Raw genomic sequence first — 22648 nt, forward strand, 5'->3', positions numbered from 1 at the left:
GTCCTCTGTAAATTTTGCTATGGCAAATGTCAAACAGGGACAATGGTAGGGAAAGTGTGTTTTCCTTTTGCTTTCAGGAGTAACAAGGGGCATATAAATACTTAACTACTTTTGGGTTTGGGACATTTTCAATAAGGAACACCTGGAGAACTAGTTCAGCTTCTTAACCTTAAGCACAAAGCAAGGAACAATTCCCCAGTTAGAGCTCAGGCAGAAGAAAACAGAGCAGAGGCAAAGCCGCCCAGCAAGCCCCACTGTTCCGCAGGGGGCAAGGTGAGGTCTGCGGAGAGCAGCAGGAGCCACAGGCAGGTGCAGGCAGTGGTGCCTGGCAGGGGCGGCTGCATGGGCGACATCGGCCCTGGAAGGTGGGAGATCAGCAGGGCGAAGGTGGAAATAGTATCTCGACAAGGACAGAGGAGCAGGATTAATAGCAAGAGTGGGAAATGAGGATAGCCACCCTCCTTCAGTTTACAACATCAGGAGAGCTCCCAAGGTCTGGTAGGGGCAGCAATGCAGCAACTGGGGAAGCGAGGAGGGGCTGCGTAGCAAGGGAAGAGCCAGCGCACCTGCTGGGAAGGGTACGGAGAGAGGGGCACATGCAGCTAGCAATTACTCAACTTCTCCTTCACAACTAGAAGGGTCCTGGTGGCCTCTCTGTGGCCCTCATTAGCAGGGAGGGATTTGGGAAGCACGCAGCTAGCAAAAGAAAGGACAGTCCGCAGGAGCAAACCGTTCCCGTTCTGCTGAGCTCAGCAGCCACAGGGAAATCTTAGCTGCTGCCAAAGCTTTCAGTGAGCAGGAGCGTGCTGCGGCTGGACTAAGGCTTATAAACAGAAATGACCTTACGTGTTTAAAACCTGTGTCTCAGCCTGAACTTTCTTGGCCTCAATATACAGCTGACGGGTCTTTTTGTAACTTTGCTGACTGGGATATCATCAGTTAGGCACAACATCTGCTGTCGCTTAAGAAGAGAAGCTGTTCCAAGTGTCCTGAGGGGAGCAGACCATAAGAAATGGCTGCACCGTGTCTAACCCTGTGTCCTGTCGCCAGTCGTGGCCACCAGCAGGTGCCTGGGGATGCAAAGCCTCCAGTGACACCTCCTGGTATGCACTCTTCCAAGAATGTGCAGCTTATGGACCTCTCCAGAGGGATTCAGGAAAATCTTTGCATTTAATAGCTCAACAGAATTTCCTGTCCAGGCTTTTACACAGTGTCCTCTTGAGATCGTGTAAATGCTATCATTCATAGCATCCTACAGCAAGGCTTTCCACCAGTTTAACTACATATTGTATAAAGATTCACCCTGTTTTGTTCAGTGTGAACTTGCCTCCTGCGAGCTTCATTGGCTGAACCCTAATTGTCCCACAGGGAAAGAAAATAAACAATAAACTTCTCTGGCTATTTATGGTTTTATATGCCTCTGTCACATATTGGAGCTTTTCTGGGCTGAAGAGTCCTGGTCTGCACAGTCTTCCTTCACATGGAAGATACTCCATACCCGTGATCTTTGCTGTTCTTCTATGAGCTTTTTCCCACTCTGTCTTTATGAGATGAGGCAAATAAAGCAACACATTTAATAACTGGGTGCAAAATACATCTAAACAGTTACTCAGTTTTGTTAGCAGCTTCTTCAGTCCTTGACAGTTGCTGCATCCTGAATAACTTCATACTATTTGTAAAGACTGATACCTCATCTGTCGTTGATACCTACTCCTAAGTTGCTCGTGAAGGCGAAAAACAGCCTTCTGACCACTTATTGAACGTTTACCCTTCTCTTCTGTTCCCTGTCTTTTACCCAGTTATTTAACCATGCAGCTGCCTTCCTCCTTATAATGTCTGAATTTCCGTAAGAGCCTTTGGTGAAGGACCTTGCCAAAAGCCTTCTGGAAAACCAGCAGTCAAGCCCGTATCAATATGCTTGTCAACTCCTAGAACCTGCAGGTTGGTGAGACAGGACTGCTCATCACAAAAGCCACACGACTCTGGCTCAGTATCTTATATAATGGTCCAAATCTGCATTAGATACAAATTAAACTTCTAATACAAAACCAAAAAGTCCCAGACATTTGATGTGCGAAAGGAAGAAGACAGAAACAGTGCAGTCAGTAATACTATTGGAGAAGAGTGCTTCAGCAGAGATGGTGTAAAATTATGGAGGATTAAGAAATATTTCAGAGGGAAATAGAAGTAGCAGTGATGAAATTTAACTTGAAGTAAATAAACACACATTAGCCTGAAATAATCCCATACTTCAATTACTGAGCACAATTACTGTGCTCTGAGTAGGCAGAACCTCTTCATAGGAGCAAACATAAATAGCAATATCAATTTCTGCCCCCCCTCCACCAGAAGTTAACAATACAGATAATGTATTTTTTAAATGAGCAGCGGAAAATCAAACATATGGCATCTTTATATTCTTCAATGCTACTGTTGTATTTGAAATTATTTGCTAAAACAAAGATTTTAAGACAAAGGGACTAGCTGAAATGGTAGCAGGCAGCAGGAAAAACAAGCTTTTACTGTAATATTTAGCAGTGTGAATGGAGAGAAAGAAAAGGAAAGAAGCGGTGTGTTTTACAATTATTGGGAAATATATTTAACATGTGTAAGTAAACTGTGGGATTCACTGCTGCAGGAGGCAAAATGTCTGTGATGACCTTGAATGATTAAATGATACATCCCAAAATATTGTGAAGGAAATCATATGGGCAAGGCCACAAACAGGAGTCAGAAAAAGATATTCCACATTAATCTGTAATATTAGAGAACTGACTAACAACAATAGGAATTATTAGTCTTTGAAGAACTTTTCACTGGATGGATCGGGACATGGTGGGGGGGTGATTTTCCTTTTGAAGATTGCAAAGTAATAAATATGAAATGTAAAAAAGTTTCTAGTTTCCAAATGCTAACTTAATCCCCCCTAAATTATAGAAGCAGCTAAGCCAAGCAATGTGTGATCAGCCAGCTAGCTGTCTGCAATATTTATGGGTGTCATGGGAATAACAGTAAATGTCAGAACTGAATGTATGCTGTCATGGCCACTAATGCAAAGCCACAGCAACTTAATTTTTCCGGTCTTCTTTTTAGTGATACAAGGCTTAAAATGGTTTTAAATGCATTTAGAGAGTTCTTTGTTAAAAACCATATAAATGTCCAAATGCTGGCATGTTTAAAAGGTTTTGGAATAACGTATTATGCTAAACTGTTTGAGAATGGCTATGCATCGTTGTAAGTATCAGTCTGGCTTATTCATCTCCCAGACACTGTGAATTTGGACAATGAAGCCAAATCCAGAATTCTCATTTTGTTGTACCTGCCCTGACTTCAGTGGAGGACCTTCTTGAGCATGATCACAGGATTAACTGAATATAGGAACTTAAGAACACATTCTGCGTGATGGTGAATGCCTTTAACTTGGATTGATTTCAGAGGAAATTAACTTTAGGAAGAGCTAAGAATCCTCTAGGGATGACCTCTTTAAAAAAAACAACCACCAAACCAGCCACGACCCCCTACTCCCCCAAATACAAAATCAGACAAAATTCCTGACAATACGAGTATAGAAGTCCTGATTCGGTCATTCTACAACCTTGGCGAAGAGTGGGCTACCAACTCTTCCTTGAAGATGATCATACTCTGATCTCATAGCCATTGATACATGAGAGTTTCAAAGATGTGTAAAGAGAGCAATGAATTTCACTGCAACAATGATGTAGCCAGGAGATAGCTTTTAAGGACCAGATTATATGAGCATGTAACAAAGCCACTGACTTCCCTATTGTCATATTTTGTTTGCCATTTTACATGTAGTCATATTACAATAACGATAATTTTTCATTTCTGTGATTGATTTGTGAGGAACAAAACTTTGGGTTTATCTTGCCTGAGGTAGTTCAGATATTTACCCACCTGGATCTGAAATATCTATGCTCTTACGATCCAGCCACTCGTCCTACATCTTGGGAACACTTCAAAATTTTGCCAAAGTATGTCAAAAAAGAAGATCTGTGTGAATGGATAATTACAAGAGACAGTCATGTAAGGCTTGTCCTACCCTTAAAACTTTTTGTATCAGAAGATGCTTATCTAGCCAAACTGCTTTGCAACTCAGGCTGACCAGAACACACCCGTTGCTGCTGTAGCTCAGCTGACAGATAGTACTTTATTAAGATGCATTAGCTGGGTGGATTAGGACCACCGACTAAATTCCTGCGCTCTGCACCCAAAAATCATGATAGTGGTGCATGAATTTTTGGGAGCATGAATTTATAGAGCACTCATCTTGATAAACATCAAAGTCATAAACCTCTTTCCTCCACAGACAATGGAGTAGAGCCCTATGCTGGGAGCCCTCACCAGCATCTTCTGTTCTGGTTCTCAAATGCTGACTTAGGGGGGCTGCCTGTCCTTGGAGCGAGTGTGCCCTGGGCTTGGGGGGTGTCACCTCGGTACCCTTCCTGCCCGCCCCCCCGCAGACTGCTCACCCACCAGACCCCAATTCACAGCACAGAAGGGTGCTGTCTGCATCCTGCTGACCCCACACCAGGGAACAGCAGGGAGTGAAATGAAACCGGTTTTATAGAGGGTGCAATTAAAGGAAGCAAGGGGCAGAAGTTCATCATCCCCCTTTAACAGGTGCTGAGTTTAGGTAAGCTGCTCTGATGACAGGACTGCTGTGCAGTTGGATAGCCACAGACTTCTGAACTTTGTGGAAGATAGGTCTTTGGTTTACATTTTGGTCACAAAGGATTTTTCTTCCCACTGAAAAAACACCTCAGTTACTTGTAATATTATTTAAATGCAGTCATTTTAGTACTGGCGAACACTGCAACAGACTGACAGCATGATAGTCTTAACAGGTCTATCCTGTAGAAATCTTTCTAATGTCTCAGAACACATTTTACAGTATTTCTTAGTGTAAAAATATCATCTTAAACCTCAGCTTTTAAAAAGGGGGGTTTTTTTGAAAGAAAAAAATTAAAAGAAAAAAAAAATCCTGCCACAAAAATAGAGAATTCTAACATGTTTTATGGCAACAGTTTTAAATTAAACTGTTTCAGAATTAAAAATCCATTAATAGTGGAACAAAACCTCCCAGCATAAAGACATCTATCTAGGGATTCAATTACTGAAACTGCTTGCAATCAAATTACTTCAGTGGAATATCCTTTTTTCAAGCTTACAAGAAAAAAAAAATTGAAATAAATCAGAGAAGTCAACACCAAAGTTTCTCTACGTCACAAAGCAATAAGGCAATTTAATGTGGTATTAACACATGAAACAGAAGTTAACTATGCTTTTCAAAGATCACTTAAAACAGAACTGAGAAAAATGGGCTGATGATATGTTCTTAGGCTCCCGTTCTAAAATTGTCATGTTCCATAGTTTCAGATGAGTCAGCTGAGTAGGAAAGTTGGTTGTCTTGTACTATGCTCGTGCTTCCAGACCTAATCCCATCCATAATTAAAAATAGAGATTATTTGTCAAAATTTGTCAAATCTGAAAACAGTTTTGAGTTTCGCCTTATCTGACTTATTAGCAAAGCATCTAGGTCCTTCTTTCCTTCCTAATTAAGATGACATGGATAGAAATATTCAATGTTTACTTATGTTGATTCAGAACAAATTAAAATGTAGTAGTAGGAGACTCTGCCTTAGCTGTGTTACAAGAGGTCTGGAGCTCAAAGATTTGTACTGCTATACATCAATAAGAAAATAATATCCATCCTTCTGCACTAGCTAATTATTTCTTTAACTAGAAAAAAAAATGTAAGAAAAATCACTTTTCTTCCAAAATGTTAATTCTCTAGGGAATGTTTTTCAACTGTTCTTTGTTACCTTCCTAACAAAACTGAAACTAATTACAGCAACACTTCTTACCACTCACAGATCTAACAAGCATATAATCATGGTAAGAACAGTTATTTTCCAGCTTTATAGTATATATGTACATTCCTCTTATGCATTTAGAGGTGGACTTTTTCAGCCCAGGAAGGGTGACTGTACGTAGCGTGTCTGGCCTTCTTCAAATTACAGGCTTGATAACGTAAACTGGTCACTTCCTCAACTAACTGGTAGCTGAACAAAAGCACACATTGATTTAAATTTTCCAGGTGATGAAAATTCCTCCACTTAACCTGGTAAGACCTTCCAGGGATTAAGTGCTGCCTTTACTAACAGTAGTATGTCCTTGGATGGTAGTCAGGGTCAGCACACCGCATGGAAATGCAGCTGTCCTTGCCCTGACATACAGTAGACAAGCTAACGATAACATTTTTGTTCAGCTCTGCAGAATCAGTTTGCAAAATGTGTAATTTACATCGTTCAGTTGGTAGGGGTTTTTACTATATATATATATGTATAAGCAAGGGAAACACAGAAAACTAGGAGGTTATTACAAAAGGTTGGAATGGAGATTAAGCACTGGCAGGAGAAGAGGATTATGAATTTCTGGCAAAGGCCCACCTTCTCGTGTGTAAAATAGGGACATCTCTGGTGTCCCGCAGCAGGGAAGGAGGAAGAAAGCTAGCTGCAGAGAAAGGCACAGCTGTGAGAGAGGCAGACACCAGGGAGTAACTGCCATGGTACATGGCAAATAGGGGCGTGCGGGCTAACAGCAATTTGAGTTCACATGGGTGAAAAAGAAGGAAAGCACTGAGTCCATAACACAAATTAGTAATAAGCTATTTATTCTTGCAGCTCCCATCACCTTTGGCTAATAACAATCTTTGACAGCAAAGTAACGATTAAAGTCCTCAGGACCAAATTTAACCCACTGACCATGAAGTGGCAAATGAATCCGCTCTTGTGGCTGAAGTCAAGAATGGCCAGTGGTACCAAAGGGACCGCTGTTTCTGTGTGTTAGTTCTAGGGAATCATGCTCTGCATTTCAGTTATGGACTACGTATTGCTGGCTCTGCCCTGAGTTACGGATGATACACTAAAAACCTCACCTGTCCCACCATCAGGTAGTCATGGTCTTCTGGCACTCTCGCTGCACAGGGGGAGAGAAACCCAGATTCATTTCACTGAAGAAATGCAAAAGACAACCTCAGGAATGCCGAGAAGAATTTTTTGTGAAGTGGACATTTTTCTGGATTTTTCAGATTTGCATTCAGTATGCTTTACTTAAGTTTTAGCTGTTTACACTGAGCAACATAATTCTTAATAAATTATTACCGAGGGGAAAAAAAATGCAAAGCCTCTTGGGAAGACGACAGCATGAGGTTACTAGAATCGCAGGCCGTTAATTCCTTGGGTAAAGCAACATCCTTCTGTGGTGCTGGATTTAGCTTTGATGACAACATTGACAAAATTTCTGCTTCTGGTTTAATTTGAAGTGTGAAACTCTGTTAGCCACCCCGCCCAAACACCATTTTCCTCACTTCAGCTATGCGGAAGAGCAGAGGGGTATTACTTTCAGTTTAAAAATAGGAACGGTTTCCCATCAGTTTATTCAATTTTGCCCCCTTTCTGGAACTTACTGCGCTTTTACTTGCCTTGGTGGTTAGGGGCTGTGCTGTAAACCAAAGCAATAAGGACGACTTTAGGTAAAGAAGAGGTTTGGGTTTGTACCTTCTTGCTAAGAAATTTTACGACAACTCCAAGATAATGTACTTGAGGTCACGAAACACACAGGTGCTCAGTCTTCTCGCTACTGTCTTGCTTTGAGGGCAGCCAAGAGAGAGGAATGTCATTTTCTTCCGCCACTGCTGGTGACCTGTGGGCAAGATGCAAGCAGAGAGAGAGATCACCGCACTCTTCCTTCCCCGGCTCCCTGCTCTTCTTTGCCTGTTGGTTCGTAGCAGATTCCTGTTCTGCAGCGGTAAGGATGGTTCTGCTGGTTCCTGCAGTCTGCCTGCAGTCACAGCTGGCAGCACAAGGCTGAGGAGAGGGCAGATCTGCACCAGTGCAGCTCAGGCACCGCCTCAGAGCTGTGCCAGCGCTCAGTGCAAGCACTCGCAGTGACAAAGGTGCCGCTTAAGAGTTCTGGCCTTTGTGAATATAGCTAATCTTGTTCTTTTTCTTTTTTCCTCTCTCTTTTCTTCACACACACGCACACCCCCACACCCTCCCTTAGCCAAGTAACATTGTGGTACCCAAAACATCCTGTGGCAATTAGTTCCCCGGTTTCCCTGTGATTAAGTACCTGATTTGATTTCTCCTATTTGAAAACCTCCAGTAGTCGTGCTTGCCTCCTTTACACTAACTACAACTTTACTACCTATGTTTTTATACAATAACCGCCCCTCTGAAGATTCCTTCTTCAGTATTTCCTTCCGCTGAAGCTAGCTCTTACCCTCGCTGCTGATTTTCTCTGCCCCATTTTAACCCCACCTGATCTGTTCTGGCGTGGGGATCAGAGCTGCACAGGTCTGGGGGGGTTTAGGGCAAATGTGACACAATTCCCGATTTGTTCCGCGTTCCTCTGCGCTCCTCATAAATTTGCTTTTCCTTTTGTGAACTGCCAGTGGTTTTTAAGCCGACACTTTGCAACACCTGCTCTGCCGGCAGCATTCCTCCCGGCGGGGTAAGCACCAGCCCGGTGCACCCCCGGCACATGGAGCAGCTCCCCAGCCCCCCGCTGCCCGCGTCCCCCTCTGTCCCCCCCGACCCCTCCGTCCCCGCCACCCGCGCCCCCGTCCGTCCCCTCCGTCCCCGCCGCCCGCACCCCGCGACAGCGCAGCGGCCCGGGCAGGTCCGGCTGCTCAGCAGAACCCGCCCCCGCCCCGCCCCTCCCTGGGATGCGAGGTGTCACGTGGCCCTGCGGCCCCGCCCCCTTTCCCGCGCGCGGTCCCGGTGCGGCGGGCAGCCATGGCGGGGCGCGGGGCTGCGGAACGCGTGCTCCCCGCTCTGCCCCGCCTGCAGCCGCTTTCCACGGCCCGGCGCCCGCCCGCGCCGTGGTTCGAGGACCTCCAGGCTGCCGCCGGGACGGCTCCGGGCTGGCGGCGGGGCCGCCCCGAGCGGCAACTTTCGGCCCCGGGCCTCAGCCGCCCGGTCGCTCACGGAAGCTAGGGGAGATGCTGGTGGCAGCGGAGCTGAGGGGCCGGCGGGGTGAGGGGACCGGCGGGGCGGAGGGGGTGGCCGAGGGGACCGGCGGGGCGGAGGGGGATGGCTGAGGGACGTGGCCCGGCTGAGGGGACTTGGGGAGCTGAATGGACGGCGGGAGCTGAGGGGGATGGCGGGGCTGAGGGGGGCGGCGGGGCTGAGGGCACCGGCGAGCTGAGGGGCGGCCGGGCTGCGGCCGTGCCGTGCCGAGGGACCGGGGCGCTGCGCGGACCAGCGCCGCGGCGGGGCTGAGGGCCGGGGGCCGCGCGCGGCGGGCGGCGCCTCGCAGGCGGGGCACGTGCCGTTCGGCGCGTGGCGGGGGAAGCGGAGGAGCGGGGCGGCGGTTGAGCGCGGCGTTGGCGCCACCTACCGACACGGACGCGTCGCAGCAGCCCGTCCCCGTCAGTGCCGACACCTTCCCCGCCAGGCTGCGGCGGCTGGTCAACAGCCCGCGCTGCCGCTCCGTTCGCTGGGGCGCCTCCGGCCGGGGGCTGGTCATCAACCGGCCGCGCTGTGAGTGCGAGCTGCTGGGCGCCGGGCCGGCCGTCGCCGCGCAGCCGGGTGGCCGTGGGGCAGCGGCAGCCGCCGGTTTCTTCAAGACCACGAACTTCAGCAGCTTCATGCGACAGCTCAGTCTCTATGGCTTCCGCAAGGTGGGGGTGTTGCCGGGGAGCGGTGTGCTGGGGCCGGGCCCAGAGGGTGGACAAGGCAACGGTGGCAACGGCACCGGGCCCCTGCATCGCTTCCGCAGCCCCCACTTTCGCCGCGACCGCCACGACCTCCTCGTCCACCTGAAGCGCCTGACGAAAGGCAACAAGGCGAAGATGGCAGCGGGCCTGGATGTGACCAGCCGCCCACCCAACCGCTTCCAGCGCTTGCTTGGCACGCCACTGGCCGGGCAACCGCTGCTTCCGCCCTCGACGCTCAGCAATGCCAACAGGCCTGGTGAGTCGGAGTGGGCCGTGTGGGGCCTTGGTGGGTTTTTGAGAAGCGCTGGGTGGCATGGGATTTGGAAATCAGCACTCCCCTGAGGGAGAAGGGTACCTGTCCTTGCCGGTGTAGGGAAGCTGTCGTTGTTTATGCAGGTAGATCTGCTGCCAGTAAGCATGAGTAGCATGGTTCACATGTATTTCAGGCTGCCTGTAGACTATAGTACAGTCTCCATTGCGTGCTACACTAAGAACACCCTTGCCCGATCTCTGTGGAGCTGGCACAGCTCTACCAGATGAACGTTACCGCTTCTTGCCCGTCGGTAAGGATGCCCATCAGTAGGGGTGCTTAATAAGCTGTCATTAATTGTGTGCGAAACAGTGAGTCATGTGAAGTGATAATTAGAGCATTGTGTTAGTTTTGTGCAAAGGAGGCAAGACCTGGTAGTAAGATTTTTGTCGGTTGTCTCCTGAAAAAGAATTCACAAGCTATGCAGTTTTTAAAACGGATTGCATGAGTAGGTGAGAGCTAATTAGAAAATAATACTGCTGAAAAGCCCTAGAACGTGTTTTCTTTCTTTCTAACGCTCTTTGAGAGGATCTGAGTTTTCCCAAGACAAGTCTGAGCCCTCAGGATTATTCCACACGTTTTGTATCGGCCCGAAAGCTTTGTAGCTGGCGCTGTGTAAGGCAGCTGTGAATATCTTGCTTTGCAGTGCTCTTGGGCTGCTCTAACTGTGGGCTGCTGCCAGAAGAGCACTCCTGCTTCCCATTCCTTTGGTGGCGTGTTAACTGTCATCTTCCTTGCAGCTGATACAGCAACATGTTGGTTCAGCGCAACGATCGGAGAAGACTTCAACAGCCTTTTTGTGGCTGGCTCCTGGACCCGGGTGATGCACCCCGTGGGTGCAGAGCTGTAAGGCGCGGTGTAGGAGGAGCGGCAGGACTGTGCGACCAGGGGAAGGGGAGAAGCAGTTGACGGTACTGCTCTCTGCAGCACCGGCTGGCATTTAGAGCAGAGTAGGGTATCACCATGCTCGTGGTTACTGTGTCAGGGTAGGAACTGTCATCTAATTCAAGTGGTGTTTTCCGTGATGTGTGTGGAACTGCACGTGCAATACCAAGAAAACAAAATGAAGCATCGGAGAAGGGATGGAACTTATTTCAGTAGGGAGGCTAGGAAGCATTTAAATTAATGATTTGATGTGAACGTTGTTAACGCTAAGATGAGTCATTGCAGACTTCAATGACATGTGGTTTGTCTGATGTAATGCAGACCACTGGTAAAGGAAATTATTAGAAAGAGATGACCTGTTCATTTTTTGTCCTCTGTTTTGATGGCTGCAGTTTCAGAGTTTTTGCTCTAGGAGTCTCATTTTCTAGAAAGACAGAACAAGGAAAACGTTGGGGTTTCTATGCAGTCAAGTTCTGACAGGCTGACAATGCACTGTTGCGCTCTGTACTGACTATTCAGCGGCATGACTTTGCTGTAAATGTGAGGTAATTTGATAGATAAGAGATACTTGTGTTTGCAAAGCGTCAGTCTGTTCCCAGTGTCTTGCAGCGTGTAACGCTGTGTTAAACATTCAGGAACAATTCCTGGACAGCAACGGGAGGTGGGTAACTTGGCATCCTGTGGTGTCTTGTGTATGTGTTAGAACTAGATAATCTTCATGTCCCTATCCAAAGGTAAAATATAAACAAAAGGATTTTCATACCCCTGTTCCTTCTCTGTTTATAAATGGTGAAAGTACTGAACAGGAAATAAACGGTCCTATACGTTAAGTCTTAGCAAATCTTCAGGGTCAGCTGGTATTTATTTAGTGATTCTTAATGGTTAAATGTGAACTTGCAGAATAATGACTGTATGTTACTGATTTCTTGAATTAGCGTCCGTCAGAGGAGTGCCAGAGGTAAATGTGAGGCTATTTTTTTTTAAAAAACCTTTTGAGTGAGAATTGGAAACTACAGGTCTGAGAAAGCCTGGCTTCTAGATCAACCCTATTGATGTGAACCATCCTGAAACTTGTAATTCTCATGGCTAAATGCAATCCTGCAGGGGAGTCACAAATGCAGTAGTTCTTAGAGAAATCAATGAGCGCAGGCGTTCGGGGTGTTACTGTCAGTGTTTCAAGAAAGCCACCGAAACAGAAATTGGGCTGTCATGGTATAAAAGCAAATACCATTTCATGAAACAGTAACTGTCTGAGAGAGGAAACTGTAAAATAATAGAGAAGAATAAAAGGACTATCTAGGAAATAACAAAATGGCAAAGTCTGGGATATTTTAGTCTGCACTGAACTAGTTGAGCTGACTGAGGAAAAACTGGCTTTGAATTTTTTTTCTTGACCAAATAAATGACTTGTCATAAAGTACTTGCAAAGTCCTTTGGAGGATTTTGACATTGCCCTTCCCTTAGCTGTTTGTGAGCTGTCAGTAGTGGAGTTTGGTCAAATCTTGCTTTATGATGTCCCTTTTTTAAAATGTATTGTCTGATTTAACACACAGTACTTTCAAAATTGCTTTTGTTTGGTTTAGTAAGTTACTACACTTTCCGATGTATGGCCCATTTCTAAATATGGGTAACTCGTTACTGCCAGTTTAAGGAGGTTGAATGCTACGCAGACACCTGTGTTGGCGCTTCACTCGTGTGCCGCACAGCAGTTACTGCATGCTCGGGTCTAAGAGTACAGTCTCCTTTCTGGGTTAACTATGCTGGAGCAAAGGCAGTCTTCCCAAATCATGTTGTAGAGCCTTGGCTCCTCATATTGCCTTTCTTTGCCTGTGAAAACTCCTTTCCTTAACACTTGTTTCGCTTTATTTTGTACCCACTGCAGGACTGCTGACTGTAGGACAGTTTCATCAACTTTACGGTCAAGGTGTTTTCCCTCCTTACTCCTACACGGCAACCTCGTGCCGAGCCCCCAGCACTTCACCAGCACAAAGATTAGGTCCGACTCCAGTCCCTTCCACTTGGATCCAGCAGGGACCACTTGGGTTGCTGCCAGGGCAAGGGGCTTCCCCAGCTTTTCCAGATAAAGGGGCTGCCTTTCCGGTACTCCAGACGCTTCCAACGGGAGCCACGTACACACTCCAGCCTGTGGCTTCTCTTCCGCCACTTCAGCAAGGGACTCAAAGCGTTGCCGCATCCATTGCAAATTGTAGCAGCTCTGCATCTTCAGTGCCGTACTCACAAACCTGCTATCCAACAGGTATGGAAAAAAATTTCTGCATTTGCTTTTCAAAAAGAGATTTTAAAGTGAGACTTTCAAATATTTTTCTATAATACTCTGCCATGTGTATATCTCAAGTGAGAATTAGAAAGTGTCAAGTCTAAAAGGAAGATGGACCTTTAAAGCAAAAGGAGTTTCTGTTTGCTATTCGTGTCCTTCCTCCAGATTTTGCGTGTCCCCTGGTGATTTTCTGGATAGCCTTTCTGTTGAGGTGAAAGGGCGAGGAGAAAGACATTTGTCCAAAACTAGTCGGTGTGAGGCTAACTTTCATTTTTGTTTTTTCAATTAAGCAAAACTTGGACAATGATATTAAAGCACTGAGACCTTGTTAAGAAGTAGTATCCTAGGCCTTGGTCTCATGTTTTTCCAGGTTAAGGTTTTAAACCTTAAAGATCAGTCAAACGTATTGTGTAGAACAGGGGTCCTCAAACTTTCTAAACAGGGGGCCGGCGCGCGGATTAGGTGGCCGGAAGTCATCTGCGGCTGCTTGGTTTCCCCCTCCCACCCCCGGCAGGGTGGTGGTGGTGTGGGGGTTCTGTAAATACGGGGGGGCGGATTGAGGACCCTGGGGGGCCATATCTGGCCCACGGGTCGTAGTTTGAGGACTCCTGGTGTAGAATATTTCATTCTGCTCGTACTGTTTTTGTATCTAAATTTTTTTTCTTGCTTAGCTTCTTTATGTTGTATTTTTTTATGCACTGAAGACTAGAAAGTACAAAAGTCTTGGCTCCTTTCTTTTTTCGAAATTATTTCTGCCACAATTGTCAGTCTCACTTAATCACTTGATTACAAAATAAATCAGTCTCACTTCAGTGTTTTTATTCTTCAGAAGAGGAGTTGAAGCAAATTACTGTTCTTTTCCTTGCCCTTACCTTGAATTGGAAAAATCACATGATAGGTTATTTTCTGGGGAGTGGTGGTCTGTTTGTTGTTGTTTTGTGGTGTGTTTGTTTAATTTCCCTAAAACTTCTGAAATTCAGAACAGTGACCCTTTCCTTGAACAAACTAAAGCTCAGTTATTATTCTTTCCTTCTGCCTGCTCCTCCTTTGGCAGCCGCACCTTCACAAAGACAGCTATCTGTCCCTGTTTAGAAATCCTACACAGTGAAATCATTACATCTTTTGTGCATCTCTTCTGAGACCTCTGCTGAGAACATTTCAGGCAATAATCGCTAGTTTCCATAACGTCATTTTTGTCAAGGAAGGGTTCTGAGGAGCTGGGCATTTCTTGTAGACACACTTAAATGTTTAAGAGACAGGCAACTTCTGCCACGTGCTCCTTGCCTTGTGCCCCTTATGCAGAGATTACTGTGGTGGCCAGAGTGTGGAGCCTGCCTTACCAGCTGCTAACTATTAAGTCTTCTCCCAGGAGCAGGTGTCCTGAGAATCACAGAATGGTTTGGGTTGGAAGGGACCTTAAAGATCAGCAAGTTCCCACCCCCCTGCCGTGGGCAGGGACACCTTCTATTAGTTCAGGTTGCTCCAAGCCTCATCCAGAATACTTGCTTCATTAAGGTGGGAGGTGGGAGGTGGTCCCCGCTTTGCGTTTCTATGGTTACAGAGCATAGGCTGAAACTCATCATGATGAATTGTAGTTGTCTCTGTCTCAGCTAAGGCCCCAGCCCTCTTCCGTAGTCAAGGGAAGGAAAGGGGTGTCTCGGGTGCGATTCACGTTGCTCGGTTTAGAGTTTGTCTTGGGGTAAGATTCCTGGTGTCCTGGAAGTGCCTGTTTTGAAGTACTGCCTGTAGGGGAGCTGAGGGAGACCAGCGTAGATTTAGACATGAATATGGAGATCTCTCTCGCTGGGTGACGCTCGTTGCTTTAAGTTTAAAGGATAACTTGGCTATGTTGCTCAGGTAGAATCTTCTGGGGTGGGAGGTGGGTGTGAGAATGCGGTGAAAACATACCAAATTTTGCAAGGTGTAATCAAAACTAAAATGCAGAAACTTAGGGAATCTGAGGCGTTTGAAACCTCCAGTGAATTAATTAGCGTTTCTGAGAGTGTAAGTGACATTTCACTGGAGTATGATAAATCTTTTAATTTTCACTGTCACTCTAGGACTGTCTCAGCGGTTTTACTTCTGTGCCTGTGTATCTCTTAATCTCTCCGCTATCCTTTCTTCTGTATATTATAACATACAGAATGCTGAAAGCGTGTTTCTTCAGATGTCCACATGAAAAAGTCTGGTTTCCTTCATCATGAGAGCACAGCAGCAAGATTAGTTTGTTTGGAAAGTGATAGTTAACCTTAAGATACGTATTTAATAAGTGAGAGAACTGAAGAATGTATGTTCAATCTTATTCTTGACTCTTCATTTCACTTTTGAAGTCCCATTAAATGAAATCAAAGTAGAACTTTCTGAAAAGATTTCTTTTTATGTGTATTCAAACTTGTTTGTTAACTTCCGTGACAAAAAAATTCCTTGGTTTTTCATTATGATTCTTATTGAAAAGTCAGTAAAATAAAATATGCTCGTCTAAGTCTCTTTTTCCCCACTAGCCTTAGACCATAATTATTGTAAGGATTTAGTTCTGTTTACTTTCGGCTATCTGCAAAACCTTTGACAGTAGTAGAATCGGGTGAAAGAAATGCGTTGAAGCTTCATTATCTGAGAGTGTCTAATAATGAAAAATCAGTCATGGAGACCATGTGAGACATGTTAGTTATTGGTGCCACCTGACAGTGCAAGTCCAATCGCGCCTTTGGCATACATCTGTGCCTGTAGGGTTCATTTACATATGAAAACCTTTCTGGTGAGTGGTAGTTCAGGAGTAGTCATGATATTCTTCGGAATGACACACTCTGGGTTAAGATAATTCATTTTCTTTGTAAGTCTTAAAATTCACATGGTCACAAGTGTGTATGTGTGTATGAACACCTAGGCTCAGCTATGTGAATGCACTTTGTGGTGTATTGTGACAAGAAACTCAAGCAGCCAAATCAGGGAGGTGATATTAAGACAGAAAAGACTGATGATGAAGTTTCTGCATGTATGTGTGTGTTTTATCAATTTTACAATATATATTTTTAATATATCTATACATATCTTAAAATAAGTATTTTTAAGATTAAGAAATTGGTCTTAAAATGACTTGGGAGGTAACAATAAATTTCTGGAATTTCGCTTACTGTGTGATTATTGAAATGTTTAATCGAAGTAAGCAATAGAACTGCACACCAGACACAAGTTCCGGCAGTCTGATAGCTGTGTTTGAATTCTTGCAGCCACACCAGAGCTGTTCAGCAGCAGCCCACACAGATCCTCTGGCTGGCTGTGCTGGTCCTACTGCTTCAGCGTGCACCCACGACAGCTTTCTCCAGGTGAGCGTAGCCTACTGAAAGGAGGTGAAAGCGAAGGAGACTGTATGAATGAGCTGCAGGTTTATACACTTGTGAAATTAAGGATATAAATTTGAAAATTGATCTGCTTGATAAAGTGAAAGTGATGTGGTTTACAAATACCTATTTCAAAGAACCACTGAATGTTAAACGGGTAGTTTTGTAATTCAGGTTAGGTTTCAGGGTAGCAGCATAGTGGGTGTCCTCATCAGCGGAGTGTTTTTTTGCTTGACTTCACCAGAATCACTTTTAGTTAATGAGCCTGCATTTGTATTGGAAGAATGCTCTTGCCTGGACAAAAAGAGATTCTTTAATATTATGAAAATACTGAGAAGCAGCTCCACTTCTTTGTCCCGGACAGCTTCCTGCAGTCCTGAGTTTCATTTGTTGAACGAGAAAAACTAAGGTGACTTTGTGGAATGGGCCCCGCCTCAGAGATCTCTTATTAAAGATAACTCCAGTACTTCCTGTAAATGCGTTATGTAATTCTAGTGGAAACTGCACCTTATTTGGAGGGCCTGGCTTATCAGATATCAGAAGATCTTTAGTAAGAATGCAAGGGCTTCCTTTTCTATTACAGCGTAACACATATACTTTTTTCCCCCCTCACAGAGGACAAGCAAAGCAAGTTATGCTTATGTGTGTTGAAAAAGGGTTGACCTACCCAAGCTTGATCATCCAGTTTCCTATCTTGCAAATATCAACCTTTGTCTTTTATTCATGAGTTTTTTTAAAAAATAAGCTTATCCAAGATGGGCGGGTTATGGCCTGGATAACTCCAGCTGCTTGCCAGCAAAGATCAGCCGCTGCTGGTCGGGGGGAATGCCTTCCTTGTCCTGGATCTTGGCCTTCACATTCTCAATGGTGTCACTGGGCTCGACCTCAAGGGTGATGGTCTTGCCAGTCAGGGTCTTCACAAAGATCTGCATGCCGCCCCTCAGACGGAGCACAAGATGGAGGGATGTCCCTGTTCGGGCGCCACATTGACGAGCGAGGGGAAGCAAGCAGCCGACTCAATATGAGTGATAGAGCAAGCTTCGATTTATTACGGCGCGATTATGTCATATATACAGTTCCAGTTAATTATGCCTACTAGTCATCTGCTGATTGGCTAAGCTCTAAAGGGTTACATTTTCATACGTCCTCCTACTTGCGGTTTCTGCGGATAGCTAGCTACATATTTTTTTTTCCTCTCTTGTCTACGCGAATTCCTCAAAGTTATTTACAACATTAGGCACAAGGTCAGTGTTTTTCTCAGCTTCCTTATCAGCATGCCTCAGCATAGCTGCAAGGCCTGCTTCAGCTAACTTACGCTAACTTTGTTTCACAAAGATCTTTAAGGGAGTCATGGCCATGATCACACAGCCATTCTGCAACAGATAACACGTTAGTGTAAGGCTATAAATAGCCAACAGCCAGTCATGCCGTCGATATTGTAGTATTTATTTTTTGCGCAGTGCATCTTTGTCCTCTCACTTTGATCGTGAGCTGCTTTTTTCATCCAGGACGCGAGGATCCATCTGAGCGATGGGAAGTCACAATTAAATAGCTTATCTCGGAAGGCCGAGATCAATGGGATAGTAAATCATTCCAAAGGAGGTGTCAGAGGTGGTGTTGTGGCTAGATTGAAGGGTAATATACAGTGTCCAAAGGGTCTAGTAAAACTCAGTTGTTTGGAGAAGCAAGTCCGTGGGCAGTGTGTGGAGTCAGAAGAGCTTTAGGCCACTTGCTAGTGGTTGCTTTGTTTCCTGGAAACCCCCAGCAAAAAGCTGCCGAGCATCTGGGCAGAGACTGCGGGAAGGCGATCCTCTGCGTGAGAAGGCCAAAGGCGAGCAGTGCCCTGTATCAGTTCCACCAGGTCAGTAACCGGCTGTCTCTGAGCAGGGTAACACAGCTATCGTACCGCGTGGATCAACGGGACTTCTAGAGATTTCCGAGTCTTAGCATAGCCTAGGTCATTTCTCCTGGAACGTGGTGACAGGCTGTGCAGGTGGTACAGAAGACAGCAGTTTGCCTGCGGTTCTTGCTGAGCTGTGGGGAATAATCAGTTTGCCTTTTGTGTGTTCTGGGGCATATACTTCCCCAAACTTCTGCTGGGGGATGTGGCAAGCTGCAGTACTGAGCATCCTGCCCGGCTGGCGTATTGATCATCCATCAGTAACCACTTGCACAAATCCTCAAAAGCGGTAAAATTCATCAGCCCTGGCTGACTAAGCATTTTTATTGTTCCTCACAAAAAATAGAACTATTGCATGGTATATTTCCTATCGTTCCACTCAATACCTTCCACCAGTTGCAGGAATTCAGTGCGATGCTGTTGAAGCGTGGTTTGCGGGGCGTTTTAGGCTGTTTGGTCCCGCTGTGCGCTGCTAGATAGGAGTGGCAAAGCCTATACGAAACTGCCGGGCCAGTCCCGAAGACAGCGAACCGTATCGGCGCACTAGCAGTCAGCAAGCTGGTTACCAGCCCCGTTTCTGTTGGATCCAGACGGTGCTTTGTGGTCTCAGAAGGAAAAGCTGGCACTCTCGGACAAGGAAGCTTAAACCTTGTGCTGTTCCTTACTGGGTCTTGCAGAGAGCATCACTTTTTAAGTTTAGGAGAGATTTAAGACAGGTGGAGTTTCTGGGTCTTGGAGGCCAGCTGCTGGGCTTGTACAGTACGCACCTGAGCTGCTGAAAGTGTTAGGTGACCCTGCCTGGAACACGGGCAGACCAGGCCGGTAACTAACTGGTTGGTTGGCTGCAGTTTGCTCTCCAGGAAAAGCTGCAGAGAATTACTGCGTGGAATGGCAAGGGGGCAGAGGTGGTTATACCCAGACATGGTGGCTGATGATAGTGTATCTCACCAGGTTTCTGAAATCGGGGTTTCAGAGGTTTGTATTACACTCTCATCACGGTTGGTTACAAAACAGGGAGCTCGGGTACAACTTCTTACCCATTTTCCATTAGGGTTCTCTTAAGCGGGGTTTGGATTAGTGTGATGAATCGGTATCCTTGGGTAGGAATGAGTCTTTTGAGAGACCTCCTGCTATCTTCTGCAGCAGCAGTGCTGGCAGCTCACAACCATTAGCTCAATACTTCCCCACTGCTTTATCATAGATGTGAACTCAGGCTACATGTTGGATTTCAGCGATTATTTTTTTTTTCCTGCCCTCACCTCATTTTTATTTTTTTTTTTTTTTAATAGCAGCCCTGCTGTTTGATTATTGCTGTTACCATGGTTATTAAGCTGTCAGTATTTCCTTGTGGAACTGAAGCAAGAGGTAACAGGAAATGGAAGAAATAAACGTGCAAGAAAAAAGAAGAAAAACTTTCTATTTGTAGTAAGGAATGATAATCAGCCATGTTATTTCAAAAAGAAATCAAGTCTGAATTCCGATTGCCCAAGCACTCAAGCCAGATTTGTGTAGTGCTAGCAGTCCCTGAAAAGGTGTGGTTGTGCTTTAATTCCTGCTCACGCTATGCTAATCTTATAAGTGAAATGCCCATCTTCTCTTTCACCACTTTTGCTAAGTCAGACCATTTTTCCTCTTGAGCTTGCATGACCAGCAAGCTATTAGTCTTTCAAGCCCTGACTTCTCAATCTTTTATTGGTTTTCCTTGTTTCATTGCTGCCCCCCCCCCATCCTCGTCTGTCATATCTTTTCCAGGTGAACTAAAAGGATTTAAATTGTACCTTTGTGTGGCTCCTTTCTCCTGTTGGAAATACATACGAGATCCTGTAGTGCATCCAAGAGGACAATATGTGCTATAACAGCTTCAAGCTGAGGTCCCCTAAGAAGAGGCAGAAAAAGATTCAGTATGGGTGGGTTGGTTGGTCGGTTTTTGGCAGGGATGATCTTATTCCTGGACGGTTTGGTAACCCAGATCTTAATTAAAATCCTGACTACTTACGACAGTAAACAAGCAATGCAACAGAAATGAAACACCTTGTTAACATTTTTAAAAAATAGAACTGAAAAAAAAATCAAATGAGAGGAATAATGTTTGAACCTATCTCATAAAAACATAAAGGTGGCTTAGCCTTTAATGAAAAGATTTTGCTTAACTTAACCTAAATTTCTCAAATTCCAGGTTTTATTTTCCCCTCTGTTTCCCCCCACCCTCCACAGTTTGTGGCTATCTACAAACTGGCACATCTACACGAATCCACACTAGGACTTGACTTCACACACCCAGGAGACGGGATCTCATCTCTTTGTGGTATCTCCTTCAGGGAGAGACCAAGTCCTTCACTGGCATTTGATCTGATACGGCTTTTCTAGTAGGTGATCCTGTAGCTTCCTGTTTCTAATTGACTCGTCTCTGGAAGTAGCTTTTCATTAACCATGACCTCAGCTAGAAGGTCTAAGGATAGTCAGGCACTAAGGACTAATCCTTCATGCTGGATCTCTTCCAAAAGAAGGCTGTATTTTAAATAGACCTGAGTTTCTGTTCAACATCGTTGTATGACTTGTATTTGTCAGAAGAAATGACCCTTCTAGTGTCCTTTGAGTCACCTCCAGAAGAAGTAGCAGTACAGACACTGGCTGTTAAAATGTCATCTATTATTTCACTTGGGTAGGACTTGATGCTTTGGAAAAACTCTGTCATTGTCTTCGTTCTGTTTTAAAGGTTATTCGATATATATGAATTCTACTAAAAAAATCATCACTGGATTGCTGATTGTGTCCTGTTGTCCTGTGATGTCATTACAGTGAAAAATTTTAGTAGTGTTCAGACCTGATCTGTGATGGCAAAGGCAGTCTCTGTAGGTTCTACAAGAAGGGTTTCTGACCTGAAATTCTGTCGGGTTTTTACGCAGATTGATGCAGACTTTGGGTTGTGCCTCTGTGGGACCCTGTCATGACAGGAGAGTCCAGATGTGAGGCTGTGACAGGCAGGGCAGTTTTACAGTATTTGCTGTCATCGGTATTTGAACTCCCACTCCTCCTGGGACTGGGGCATCCCTGGGGGGCACCCCTTGTGTAGATGTGCCTATGGACAGTCGCTTGAGGAGGAAAATGATATTATTGGTTAAGAAGCGGTGAGTTCCTCAAGTTGTGTTGTCCATATGCACATTTACAGCATATGGACCTTTTTCTTTTGCTTAAAAATGTTGTGGTTTATACTGGGTTTATACACAACAGGAATGCTTGAGTTTTAGAAGGAACTGAAGGCGGGTGGATTTTCTCTCTCATTTTCTATTACATATGTGGCACGTGAAGAGGGTGGTTCTAGTGTACCCCCACAGGTCCTACTAAGACCAGAAGTCTCTGATTTGAATGCTTGGGTATATTTAACACCTGCGGTGCAAAGGGTGTGCAGACAATGCATCTGCAGGCATACACCAGCTCCTCTCCAGGATAGACCATGAATAGAAGAAAGGAAGTGTGCCAAGAGTAAGGTGGTTAATGAAAACCAAGACAAAGCAGTAGCTTTTTTTTTTTTTTTCTTCTGGTTAAACTTGCTATTTTAACTGAGAATAACAGACAATCTTTCAAGCTTTTGGATAAATGGATAAACAGAATCAATACACATCCTGTCATGGTAATTTTTTATACAAAAGTTCACTGTATTTTGTTTTTTCCAGAATCCTCCAATGCAGTCATCTTATGAAGCTGAACTGATGCCATCTGACTGGCTATGTAATATATCTGAAGAAAACAAGAAGGCAGAAGTCGGTCTTGAAGCCATGTTTCAGGTTGCCGCTGAGGTGCATTCATCATGCAAAGCTGAAAAGTGGAAGTGGCACCTGTAGAGAGCCAGAGTTCAATCCTGGAGCTTAATGGAAATCAGGCACTGCCTGTTAATAGTTACACACCTTCTTCAACTGAGGAAAGCCAGCTGGAACGTCTCACTCCTGTAACTTCAGACACGTCATTTCTGGTGGCAGCAGATCGAACACTGAATTTGTCTCCATTACAGCCTTCTGACATTCTTTGTGCTGCCGATCCCACTCTGTCTATAGAAACTGCTGCTGCTGCTAAAATACTACAAGAACTTCTGACCACACAGGAAGCAGATGAAGAACGGAGCAAAGAACCAGATGACCGCCCAGCTGAGTTCTCCCTCATGATTTTTCAGGAAGAATTGTTCAGTCCAGAGCAGGTA

At 45.2% G+C, this 22648-nt stretch overlaps 1 protein-coding gene across 1 annotated transcript; it reads left to right on the forward strand.

Annotated features, from left to right (window-relative positions):
* The first annotated feature begins 8819 nt into the window (after window positions 1–8819).
* On the forward strand, window positions 8820–22271 carry LOC129735007 (heat shock factor protein 5-like). The gene is made up of 4 exons (XM_055700395.1): window positions 8820–8981; window positions 9446–9998; window positions 12820–13194; window positions 22128–22271. Exons 1-4 carry the CDS (start codon window positions 8820–8822, stop codon window positions 22151–22153), a joined length of 1116 nt encoding a protein of 371 aa, XP_055556370.1. The 3' UTR covers window positions 22154–22271.
* The last annotated feature ends 377 nt before the right edge of the window (window positions 22272–22648 follow it).

The sequence above is a fragment of the Falco cherrug genome, unplaced genomic scaffold (assembly GCF_023634085.1).
Source record: "Falco cherrug isolate bFalChe1 unplaced genomic scaffold, bFalChe1.pri scaffold_101, whole genome shotgun sequence".
Classification (NCBI taxonomy): Eukaryota; Metazoa; Chordata; class Aves; order Falconiformes; family Falconidae; genus Falco; species Falco cherrug.

Coding starts and splice junctions, on each gene's coding strand:
- LOC129735007 (XM_055700395.1), top strand. CDS start 8,820: ATGGCGGGGCGCGGGGCTGCGGAACGCGTGCTCCCCGCTCTGCCCCGC. Junction 8,982..9,445: donor GCCCCGAGCGGCAACTTTCG/GCCCCGGGCCTC, acceptor GCGTCGCAGCAG/CCCGTCCCCGTCAGTGCCGA. Junction 9,999..12,819: donor CAGCAATGCCAACAGGCCTG/GTGAGTCGGAGT, acceptor TACCCACTGCAG/GACTGCTGACTGTAGGACAG.